The sequence below is a fragment of the Hippocampus guttulatus genome, chromosome 18 (genome assembly GCF_054856545.1).
Source record: "Hippocampus guttulatus isolate MCC_2025c chromosome 18, RoL_Hgut_1.0, whole genome shotgun sequence".
NCBI classification, from domain to species: Eukaryota; Metazoa; Chordata; class Actinopteri; order Syngnathiformes; family Syngnathidae; genus Hippocampus; species Hippocampus guttulatus.
The window spans coordinates 11,904,844-11,917,006 of NC_141278.1; the positions used below are offsets into that span (position 1 = coordinate 11,904,844).

General features: G+C 43.6%; 1 protein-coding gene across 1 annotated transcript; it reads right to left on the bottom strand.

The window, feature by feature from the left end:
• Nucleotides 1-6,346: 6,346 nt before the first annotated feature.
• Nucleotides 6,347-11,809, bottom strand: LOC147191241 (glycoprotein-N-acetylgalactosamine 3-beta-galactosyltransferase 1-like). The gene is made up of 3 exons (XM_086136741.1): nt 11,559-11,809; nt 8,402-9,063; nt 6,347-7,133 (listed from the first exon to the last, which is right to left on the bottom strand). Exons 1-3 carry the CDS (start codon nt 11,797-11,799, stop codon nt 6,969-6,971), a joined length of 1,068 nt encoding a protein of 355 aa, XP_085992867.1. The 5' UTR covers nt 11,800-11,809; the 3' UTR covers nt 6,347-6,968.
• Between the last annotated feature and the right edge of the window lie 354 nt (nt 11,810-12,163).

Below are 12,163 nucleotides of genomic sequence, written 5' to 3' on the forward strand. Positions count from 1 at the left end.
GGGACCGAAACCACCCTCGATAAACGAAAATCCGCGAAGTAGCGACCCGCCCCCCCATAGGTATGTTGTACATGTGGATGAGTATAAAATATATTTATAAGGCCACATTTAATGGTATACATGCGTGTAGAAGTACATTTTGTCGTAATTAACATTACTTAATGCTGTATACGAATAGATTTAAACATGTATGTATGTGTGTATGTAGTTAGGTTAGGTTAGTGTATGAATAATAAAATACAGTAAACATATACATGTAGTACTGTATATGTTGCTCTTCTATGTGTTTTTTTGCTGATTTTGGCTGCTTCTCAGGAGGATGCTCGCTAAACTAAAAGCTATGATGGACAGTCCCTCCCACCCCTTCCAGCCCACCCTGACAGCACTGGGTAGCTCCTTCTGTTACACCCGCGCTGCAAGAAGGAGAGATACCGCCTCTCATTCCTATCGACTGCTGTCAGGCTGCTGAATAAACATACGTGAAAACCTGTAGCCATTGTTAATAGCACAGCCACCTTATGCTGTTTTCTATGCTTTGCTAATTTATTATATTTATTTTGCAACTGTATTGCTAATGCTATATTTTATATTGCACTTATATTGAACTGTGTACAGTTCATTCTAAAATATTTATTTTGTGCAATGACACACTGTTTTTTTTTCTCTCCTCCCCAATTTTGCTGCTGTAGACTGCAAATTTCCCCGGTGTGGGACAAATAAAGGTTATCTTATCTTATTTTCTCACGGACCGTTTGTGGACTTTTTGCGGACTTATAATTTATGATTTTTTTTTTTTGAATATGTTTGAAAAAATCCGTGATGCACCGAGGCCGCGACAAATGAACCGCGAAATAGCAAGGGATCACTGTACACTTATTTGATATTGTTTAACATTAACAGACAATTGTTTTATATTAATGTGCTTTGACACAGATTGTGGTGGTCAGCCAAGAGCCGGTCGTCTTCCGCGGTTCGGTCGGACACAATATCGCCTACGGCTTGGAGGACCGCTCCCTGGACGCCATCCAGGAAGCGGCGCGGCAGGCCAACGCTCACGACTTCATCTCACGGCTGGAGAAGGGCTATGACACTTCGGTCACTGCAAAACGCGCTCTCGCCACTTGGACTTGCAAAATACCTCTGTAGCCAAACTTGTCATCGCTACGCCGAGTTGAATGTATAGTATTTCATTGCCATTTGATGATTTGTGTCATTAGACAAATACTGAGTCTGAACCGCTCCCATTGATTTAGAACTCAATAAACACAATACAATACAATACAATACAATACAATACATGCTGATTTATATAGCGCTTTCACAACAGCGGCAGCTGTAACAAAGCGCTTAACAAAACAGTTAACATAAAGTAAAATAATAAACATGACACATAACATAAAACACGGACAGTCGTGCAGTCCTAACCACTTTTCCGTCACACGCTTTGTTGTTTGAAGCAGTTTGAGATGAAAGAGGAGAGAATCAAAGTGTCCTTTAACCAGTGCTCACTTCTTGCTTGGCTCTCGACGAAGGCGGACGCTTTTGCGTTCTGATCTATCGCAAAATTCAACCGACGGGAGCAGCTTTATTGGAAGTGAAGGAGGATGGCATAGTGCGGATGTCCAACACTCAGACTCAGACTGTGCTCAACCACAAACTGTTGCGGTTTTGGAGCATCTCTGCAAGATGGCCAAGAACTTGGAGAAACTGGAATCCGTGCTCAAATATTGACTGAAATCACGGATTTGGCTGATCGACGCCACTAAAGAGACAGAAGCCACGGACTCAAGGCTGTCTTAAATTCTTGGGCAGCCTGCTACCAAAACAACATCTGCTATCTCGACCTTCCCCTGATGAAAGTATGCACGGAAGCGAGTCCTCCACCATCACCCCCTCCTTCATACGTTCCCTTGTTTCACCGTCTTCATTGTCTTGTGACCTGTTGTAACTGTCATATGCAGATGGAGTTTTTTGCCTAACTCAAATTAGTACTCCCTCCAGTGACATTTTGGGTCCGAGATTTATCCACCCATCCGTTATTTGAACCGCTTCATCCTCACGACGACATGATAAAATACTAAGAATTCACACACACGATTTAACGGTCATTTTGTGGAGATGATCAACTCAAAATATGAAGACCGTGAAAAGCAGACAAGTACAATTATCTTGAGTGACTTCAGCAAGTTATTGGCTCATGAGTCGTCATGAAAAAGATCCTCGAACAAGATAAGAAAAACGAGAATATTTTATCTACTGTCAATAAATGCAACATGATCCGGCGTAATAATCTGAACCATTTCATTTTTCATCGAGGGTACATTTGTCCACCCCCTGTCTGGATTGTAAAAGAGTTTTTGCACAGAAGAAAAATGCCCATCGATGGATGTTTTTGCTTTCGCGCATGTTTGCAATAAACGACGTTTGCACGACGACAACAGCAGCTTGATGAATGAGTTCAACTCATCATCCACAGTTGCAAACGCGACACAACGCAAGCGTCCCGTCGTCGACGCATTTCACGTTTGCTTGCCTCGCATCGGATTAGCTTCCTTTGTTTTTGTTCTTGGTTTTTGGTTCTGCTTGAGGAGCAACCATGCAGCTTTGAGGCCACCCATCCATCCATTTTCGGATCCGCTTCTCCTCACAAGGCGTGCTGGAGCCCATCCCGGCTTTCTTCGGGGTTTGAGGTCATGAGTTTCAAAATCGGGCCTCGCCCACTCAGGTGTGAGTGGCATCCTTGAACAATTGTCATTGAGCAATATTCCACAGCACCAGACACTGAATTGCACACCTAAAGTTGGACTACGATTCCTGCTACAGGTCTCCAAAAAAAAAAAAAATTAAAATGGTGCAAGGATGATCTGCACCAACTGCACAACCGTCACACGATTGTATCGTACCACTGATCACCTGATCTCTGCTCATTGTCACACAATGGCACTCGCACAAGTCTTTCGATACTTGCATATTATGTCCTTGTTCATCGCAGTCGCTTGTTATGGCAATACTTGTGTAGCCGAGACTACCGGAGACAAATTCCCTGTGTGTTCTCCATACTTGGCCAGATTATTCCGATACACGAACACACACACACGCACGCACACACACACACACACACACGCACACTCACACACACGCGCGCGCGCACGCACGCACACACACAGGCGCAGGCGAGGAAGCCGGGAAAAGCATGGATCGAGATCGCCATCAAGTGATGCTTGATCCAAACATTTCTGTTCTCGGGACACATTTGAGTTGGACATCGCAGATGAAGTTGAAACAAGACAAGGAAAGAGAAGCCAAGGGACTACAAAGGATCACACGTGAGGTTTCTTTAACGGTAAAATCTTCATTCATTCTGATATAAACTGCGTTTTTCATGATAACAAACAAAACTACGGAATAAATAAATGTTCAATCATTTAAAGTACATGTATATTTGGTTATCCAATTTGTATGATACCAGTGTTTTTCAACCCGTGTGCTTGAGACATTGTCAGGTGTGCCGCGGGAAAAATATCCAATTTGTTTGCCTGTGCGGTCTTTCACCCAGAAAGTAATCATGTAGTACTCTCTCATACCGCCAGGGAGCAGCAACAGCGAGCCAATTGCCTTGTGCTTCGACGAGAGACAAGCAAATTTGTGACGCATGAATGCAGGACGACGGCGAAACAATAAATATGAAAGATGATAAAATACTGTTTTCTTTGTGTTCATTTGATTCCAATCCAAGCTGTTATAACGTCATTCTTCGATGTTAAAACAAGGTCATAGTAACAATATAACACGTTAATTGTTAAAATAAGCGGGGGGTTCACATTTTCAGCGAGTGGTGTGCCGCGAGATTTTTTTTCAATGAAAGAAGTGTGCCTTGGCTCAAAAAAGTTTGAAAAACACTGTATTATACAATACATCCATGAACCAGTTATTTAATGAAATCAACGACTAAAACAGAAAATAAAAATGTCTGTAAGTTGAGGGGTTCGTAGTTTTTCAGTGGATGGCTCTTCTTTATGAATGACAGATGTAGAGATGGAATCCTTTAATGCAGTTTATTAAAAAAGGAGAAAGAAAAAAAAACGTCTGCACCTCCGAACGGACGAACGAGAACGCCCCCTTCCCGGAAAAACAAAACACTTCCAGGTTTCCTTAACCAATCAGATAATATCAACATAAACTTGTTTGAGCAATTATTAAACGGAATATAACCTAGGTAACTGTAACACAAAAGAATATAATGCTCAAATATAAAATGAAAATAATAATTTAACATAAGCTTACATGTCTGACAACGCATTTGAACGTGTGGACAACAACGTCGGCTACGTTTGCATGAGCACAGCAATCCAATAACTGGGAATCATCAATAATGTGATTTGACACATTTAAGACGATCATCAGAACAAAAAATGTTTTCCGTGGTTCATTCAATTGTTTCGATTTCTTTCCACGGACATGACGTAAAACTTTCGGTCTCAGGACGAGGCCTTCCTCCAGTCCGACCAGAAACCTGCTGTACCTCTGGAAAAGCCAGTGGCAATTGCGTTGGACAAGCTCGCCGCCCCCCCCCCCATAAAAACACTCCCCAAAACGCCACGGTGCACATTCATTACGCTATGAAAATTAAATGGAATGTTACGAGACAAAGTGTTTGAACATTGCAGTATTGTCTTTGATGTTAAAGTTACCTAAATTATTCATTCATTCATTTTCCAAACCGCTTTTATCCTCACTAGGGTTGCGGGGGGTGCTGGAGCCTATCCCAGCCGTCTTTGGGCAGTAGGCGGGGGACACCCTGAACCAGTTGCCAGCCAATTGCAGGGCACACAGAAACGAACAACCATTCGCGCTCACACCCACACCTAGGGACAATTTAGCGTGTTCAATCAGCCTGCCATGCATGTTTTTGGAACGTGGGAGGAAACCGGAGGACCCGGAGAAAACCCACGCAAGCACGGGGAGAACATGCAAACTCCACACAGGGAGGCCGGAGCTGGACTCGAACCTCTGCTACCTGAATTATATTCTCTTTAATAATTTCTTAAAAAATGTTTATGTTGCGAGCATCTGATTGGCTGAAGGAAACAGGAAATGTTTTAGTCGCCGGAAGAAAAGGTCGTGTTCTCGACGTCTTTTTTTCCCTTTCAATAAAACTGCATTCAAAGGATTCAATCTCTCCTTTTGCCGTTCGTAAAGTAGAGCCATCCAATCAGAAACAACGAAACCCTCAAATTACACAAGCAACGATGGCGACATTTTTCGAGAGGTTCATCGGTCAAGAGCGACATCGACTGGTGAAACTGTTATTTGAAAAATCCATCTTTAAACTGTTTTTATCAAGGGTGGCCAAGCAGTCAGAGACTAAGACCAATATTTTTTTTACTGAGTTACCGCAAAGAGCCACGCACACAAACACCCACACTTTTTTTGCCCAAAGGTTGGAAGGTTCAACTTTGGGTGGGCAGCACGAAAAGACGTCCTTGAGTTTGTTACAGTGTCTCAGTTCATGCGAAATCTACCCATTGAAGTAACAAGGTATCCATTGTTTGTACCGAGAGATGTTTTGGCCTCTGACGGACGTATCGGTGGGCTGGGCTGAGAGGTGTGACATGTAAATGAAGAAGGGAGTGTTTTTCTGATAGATCACTTGTAAATTGCATACACGATCAATAAAAAGCCGGCAGAGGCTGCAGAGGTCAGGTGTCAGTTTAGAAGCGCACACGGAGTGGCCTCGTAGAAAACTGCGCCTCCTGCTGGCAGAAAAGGTAATCTGAGTCTGTTTGTTCAACTGTCCGAGCAAACATCTCTGACAGTCATGCATGGCAAGTTGATGAGAACAGGAGATCTCCCCATCTGGAGATCAAAAAATATCTCCAGATGGGGATTGTTACATAATGTTTGAACAGAGACGAACAATGACCTTTAGTGGTGGATCGCCTGTTGCGGGTAAACATTCTGAACAGCCGGAAATCAGACTTCAGAACCACACCTTAGGACAATGGCCCCCGTTAAAGTAAGGCGGAATCTGGTGTGTATTTTGCATGGCTGTCATCTTGCTTCTTATCATGTCCAAATATTTGTTTTGGTGAGAAAGTCATATCTCTTTCTTAGTCAAGTAAGGCCTGTTCGGACCGAGAAGGAGAAAAATTCATGCTGCCTCTATCGATGGAGAGAAAACAGGAAGAATGTCATTCAGGTAGGTCTCAACATCGGGTCAGGCAAAATGATCTGACACATTTGTCGGTTAAATAAAAGGCAAATAAAGTAAAGAAACAAAAACGTGTTTTTATTTTCAAAAAGTACATAAAATGCCTTTTTGCTTTGTTTCTTTATGATGCCACTGTTGTTCGTTTCTTTTTCAGTTGCTGCCATGAATTGGACTGGTGAGCATCGCGCTTTCATTGTGGAAACGTTTATCAAAACGAACGAATCTGGAACTGCAACACAACGAGTGTGTTCCGTTTGCACTTCAATCTTGGCAGACATGATCCCGTACCAGCTCGAAACACAATCTTGTTATGAGTTACCAACTTCAGAACGACTGGATCTGCATTGAAACGAAAATTCAGTTCATGCATCTTGACAAGTGACATCTTCGGCATCTTATCGAATGAACGAGGATAGCATTTTCCGTATCCTAGCAACAGACCGCAGTTCCTCTTGAGACAACAGCCACCATTGAGCTGCGCATGTTCAGTCCCAGTCCTACCACAGTGGTTGCGAAATGCTCTTGTCGACCTGGGCCCAAATTGAGCATTCGTTGCCGTTTTGGATGTCTCCCACTTCCAACACGCCTGATTCAAATGATCAGGTTTCCGATAAGCTTGCTGATGATCTGATCATTTGAATCAGGAGAAGGGAGATATCGAAAACAGGCCGGATAGGAGCGCTCGAGGACCCGACTTACTTGAAGGGAATGACAAAATGGATTAGGTATCTTAAATTAAAAAAAAAGGTCCCATACTTCACAGTTGTTTTGTCGTTCCATTAAAATATTTATGTTCACTGGAAAGAAATCTGTATTTATATCCATGTGGCCGCAGATGGTATGCCAGGTATTCCAGGGCATAGAGTTGAACAGCGTAAATGTAGTGAAAGGACACAGCAAAGTCTGAACAGCATCCTGGACCCTGGAGAAAGAGAACAAGAAAGGCATGACTGTTATTTCTCACGATCAGAAAGAAATGCTCAATGAGGGCTGTCAAACTCAGTCGCACAGAAGCCCAAAAATGAAAGCCAACTTCAGTTTTTGGGGCAAACAGGCGAAACATTTTTGAACTCAAACAAAATATTCTCCAGTCTCCAGGCATAAAAACTCAAACCAAGAAGAACCAAGTTTGGACATTTGTGCGATGGTTGCGTTGAGTGTAAATGGATGAATCAGGCCGAGGTTGAAACGCTCAGCTGTTACGTTCTTAGCAACAGTGCTAACCCAATGTCAATGTCGCACTCGGAGCCTTCAAAATTTGTGCCGGGAATATTCTACAATGGCCGAGGATGGGGTTGGTTTTTGCAAACCTGCCAATGAAACATCTTTTGGTGCCAGAACTCACCCGATTTCACCACACAAAAAACAGGCACACGCGCGCACACACACACACTTGAGAACAGGGATGCCGTGATAGGCGCAGATGCACTCACAGTCACCCACATTAAGCCTTACATGACGGGAATGCCATCTATCGAGTTCACAGAGTCACACACGGCATTGTTTTCATGCGTGGAGTTTGCATGGTTTTCAAAGTGCTTCTGTGGATTTTGTTTGTGGACGACTTCTTTCTACATTCTGGTCACATTTATTTTTGATCAATGGCACAATGTGAGTGGAAAAAGTTGTTTTTCAATGTGTGCCCTGCGATTGTCTGGCGACAAGCTAACTATGCACCCTGCATCTTGCTCAAAGTCAGATCACTCTAATTCTGTCACGTTGCGAGGTGGTGGTGGACCCCAAAAAGCAGGCAGGAGGGAGGAGCTTGAAGAAGTGTATTGATAAAACACAGAAAACTCAATCCAAAAGTAGCAAACAAAAACCATGACCTAAGCAAAAAACTATCAGTAATAGAAACATGACCAAAAACATGACAAACATACACGAAGGCAACAAAGAAACAAACAATGACCCGACACTGAGTGGTCGTGCCAGGAGTCCTTTTCAAGCAATAATTAGATAACAACCAACAGGTGTACAGCTGCAGGGAGAGCCCTACAGTGCCACCTGTTGGTCACAAACAGAATCATGACAAATACCGACTATGAGAGACCTTTAATGAGGACACCTGCTCACTAAACACATAATCTGCCTCCTTTAAACACTTTAGCCACCATACGATATCATGCTTAGGACAAACAGCCCCACGGTTGCACAACTGGCATCACAATGAATGTCTCGTGTCCTTACTTGAATTGGAGGGTAGTATTCATAATCCAGATACCATGGGTTCTTTTGGAACCGTCTGGCCAAATGAAGCTCCGGAGGGAAAGGATGAAATGTTTGTCTCGCTTTCACATCTCTGGTGTCGACCGGCTCCACCTCCATTGTCTCCATACACTTCCCCAGAGCCATGTCCTCGATGGAAGAGAAGTGGGTGCACGCTCCTGTGGCCAAACCTTTCATAAATCTCCGGAGTGCTTCCTTACTGAGGACATAGCCTGCTCCGCCGCTCATATAGCCTTGACGGACAAAAGGTTTAAACCTTCTTCCCAGGTACAAAGGCTTCTCAGGATCAAGGTTTGACAACATGGAGAGTAGATTCTCCACAATCACATATGTGTCATCGTCGGCTTTTAAAAACCAATCTGCATTGTCCAGGTGCTCTTTGGAGATGTACTCAAAGGCACGGATGGTTTTCCAGTACAGGTGCTCTCGTCCCTCACTGACATTGAGTTTCACAGTTGGGAAGTCCGTATGAACGGAACTCATGTACAACACTACGTGGCAGCGCTTCGCCCAAGTTTCCTTGATGTGCTTGGTCCGGGACGCCATATTCTTCGGCCCTGTCATGATCCAACACAAGATACGGGTCGTTTGCGATGAATTTGTTGGAGAGGTCAAGTTCACACCTGGAGGCAAAACAAACAATGTATCATGAATGTATTGGATAGAAAACCCACATGATTATTTCATGTTAATTCGTTGTTATATTTTATATTCATGAAGACTGAGCATCATGCTCGCAAACATTTCCAACTCTGTGTCTCCATCACATTTTTAATTCACGGTAAATGCGCTTCTTATAAAGCGCAATTCTACCCAAGGCACCGAAAGCGCTTTGACGCCAACTCCTCTTCAGGAGTTGGGACTTCAGTATCTTGCTCAAGGACACTTGGACATAAGGTCTGAGGATTAAGCCCGCAACCTTCCCGAGGGGAGACGACCACCATGTCGCCCCATGGCTCTTGATGTCATTTATACAGGATACAGTATTAGGTGTGATATTTCATTTAGTTATTATTTTTAGGGGTGGGGGGGAACCAGAAAAAACTTTGGTTCAACTGTTTCTGTTCAGTGCAGAAGTGACTCAGTTTGGCACACGCAACTCCGCCTTTTCTTTTTAAAGAAATTATTTATCATTCACAAACTGAGGCAAACTCGGTTAGTGCGTCGACCTCACAGTGCAGAGATCGTGGGTTCGATCCCGGCTCCGGTCTTTCTGTGTGGAGTCTGCATGTTCTCCCCGTACCTGTGTGGGTTTTCCCTCGGGTACTCCGGTTTCCTCCCCCATTCCAAAAATCAAGATCATCTTTATTGTCAAATATGCTTTATGTATAACATGAAGCACAGATGAAATTTCTTCTTCTCAATCCTCAGTGCAAACATGCTGTGCGTTAAACACACGCAGCTAAGATAGCAACTACACTGTATAAAAATACATCATATATAATATGGATATAATATGTCAAAATCATATATGAAAGGTTACAACATGATAAGGCATAATGTGCTAAATTATTTGAAGCAACCAATCAATCGAGGGGCCATTTGGCCTCTCCTGGAGAAAACTCCGCTGCCCACCACTGCTCACATGATGTTCCAATTGAAGTTGTTGTGAGACCATTGATTTCTTTTTCCTCATTATTTCCACACTAGCTGGATTAGGGCAGAAGAAGCAATGAAGAGAACTGACCAGCTGCCAGTGTGGAGCTTTGATTCCTCACCTTGAGTGAGAATTCTCAGCAGGGTAAGAATATATTTTCCCCTACTTGGGGAACATGATGTGCCAATTGTGATCTGGTTCACACAAACAACAACAACAAAAAAATCAATGCTGAGTTCAGCCTATTCGATATTGTGTGCATGTTATTTGACAACTAACAAAATATTGTGTGACCGCTACAGCAGTGCAGTTGTGCTCTAGATGTTTTTTGTTTTTTTAAAATATCAATACAATCCTATTAGGGTGGCCCGGTGGACCAGTGGTTAGCACGTCGACCTCACAGTACAGAGGTACCGCGTGCAATTCCAGCTCCGGCCTCCCTGTGTGGCATTTGCATGGTCCCCGCGCCTGCGTGGGTTTTCTCCGGGTACTCTGATTTCCTCCCACATTCCAACAAACATGGATGACAGGCTGATTGAACACTCTGAATTGTCCCGAGGTGTGAGCGCAATTTTGTGCCCTGCAATTGGCTGGCAACCGGTTCAGGGTGTCCCCCGCCTCCTGCCCGAAGACGGCTGGGATAGGTTCCAGCACCCCCGCAACCCTTGTGAGGATAAGGAGGATCAGAAAATGGATGGATGGACTAACGGAGGCAAAGTAATGTCCACTCCCTGACACCAAGAATGACAACGATGAAGCACAAGCCAAAGTGTCTCACTAAAATATCTTGCTAAATGCAAAAATGCCACGGTCCGGTGCAACATCGTTGACAGTTGGTCATATTGTTCGTCTTCTTTTTAATTATGAAATACATATTTCAAGATTATTTATTTGGACAGTTTCAGATTTTATTTAAAATCAAGATTTCCTTTTGAGAACAGATCTGTACTACAATGACAGAAAAGGAGGGCACTTTATTTTGAGGATTATTTGGATGTGCACCAGTCTTTATTTATGTCACTACAATTGGAGTTTCAAAGATGAATTAGTCTGACACTGATGGCACAGCAGGCTAAAAAAGTATTTCTCAGGGGACACATCAGTGAAAAAGGTTGAGAACCACTGGCGTAGATAAAAGCCGACTCATTGTAAGTGTGTTCCATTTACCATTGTGATCAATATGGATTTTTCGTGATTTGGGCTCACGTGTTTTGGGGCACAAGTACAAATTGCTGACCCCTTCGAGTTGATTCGGGATTCCCCGCTGAAACGGTCAACTGACGGCTCTAATCTGTACACTGGCCTAGAGCCATTAACACGGGCCAGAAGCCAAGCAAAGTACTGTTGTTGTTAAGATGGTCATTAAAGAAGTCAATTTTCAAACAAACACACTCAAAACCACTAAATATGCATAAAAACCCACTCCGAGCAGTGGCAAGTCATTTTGACAGAGTAGCGTCCGCACCTGCAACCCAATTTAAAAAAAACAAACATTTAAACATTTATAAAATGTCTTGCTACCTTTGTGTTCGATTTGGTCTCCTTGCCAGGCATCTTGTTCATGACTCTTGGGAAAGTCTGAGTTGAAAATATATCGCAGGGACATGAATCCGATCATCAGTCCAGTGATGAAGACTGAACGGGACCTAAATCTCATTCTGTGGTAACTGTCAAATACATACAGTTCATAGATATACGTAGACACAAATTTCTTTGTTCCGCAAGTAAGAGTCCACAAATCTTGCACCTGCCTTTTTGCCATGGAAGAGAGAAGTCCCCGTCGCTGATAAACTTTGCACCGACAGCAAGCCCCCACTTTGCTCCTCCTCCACCTCTTGCTCTTCTGCGTCCGCCTTCACTTCGCTCTCAGCCAGTGTTTGAACACAAATATTCATCCATTCATTTGCTCATGCGCTTATCTCCAAGAGGGGTCGCGGGCGTGCTGGAGCTTATCCCTGCTGTCTTCGGGCAGTCGGCGGGGGACACCCTTCACTGGTTGCCAGCAAATCGCAGTGCACACAGAGACGAACAACCATCCACACTCACTATCACACCTCAAGACAATTGAGAATGTTCCAACCTGACATGCATGTTTTTGGAATGTGGGAGGAAACAGGAGTACCCGG

What these genes read in the sequence shown, in the direction of transcription:
- LOC147191241 (XM_086136741.1), bottom strand. Translation starts at nt 11,799, where the DNA reads ATGGCAAAAAGGCAGGTGCAAGATTTGTGGACTCTTACTTGCGGAACA. An exon ending in AGACCAAATCGAACACAAAG is followed by an intron (nt 9,064 to 11,558) that starts GTAGCAAGACAT and finishes TTTTGCCTCCAG; the next exon opens with GTGTGAACTTGACCTCTCCA. An exon ending in AATACTACCCTCCAATTCAA is followed by an intron (nt 7,134 to 8,401) that starts GTAAGGACACGA and finishes CTCTTTCTCCAG; the next exon opens with GGTCCAGGATGCTGTTCAGA.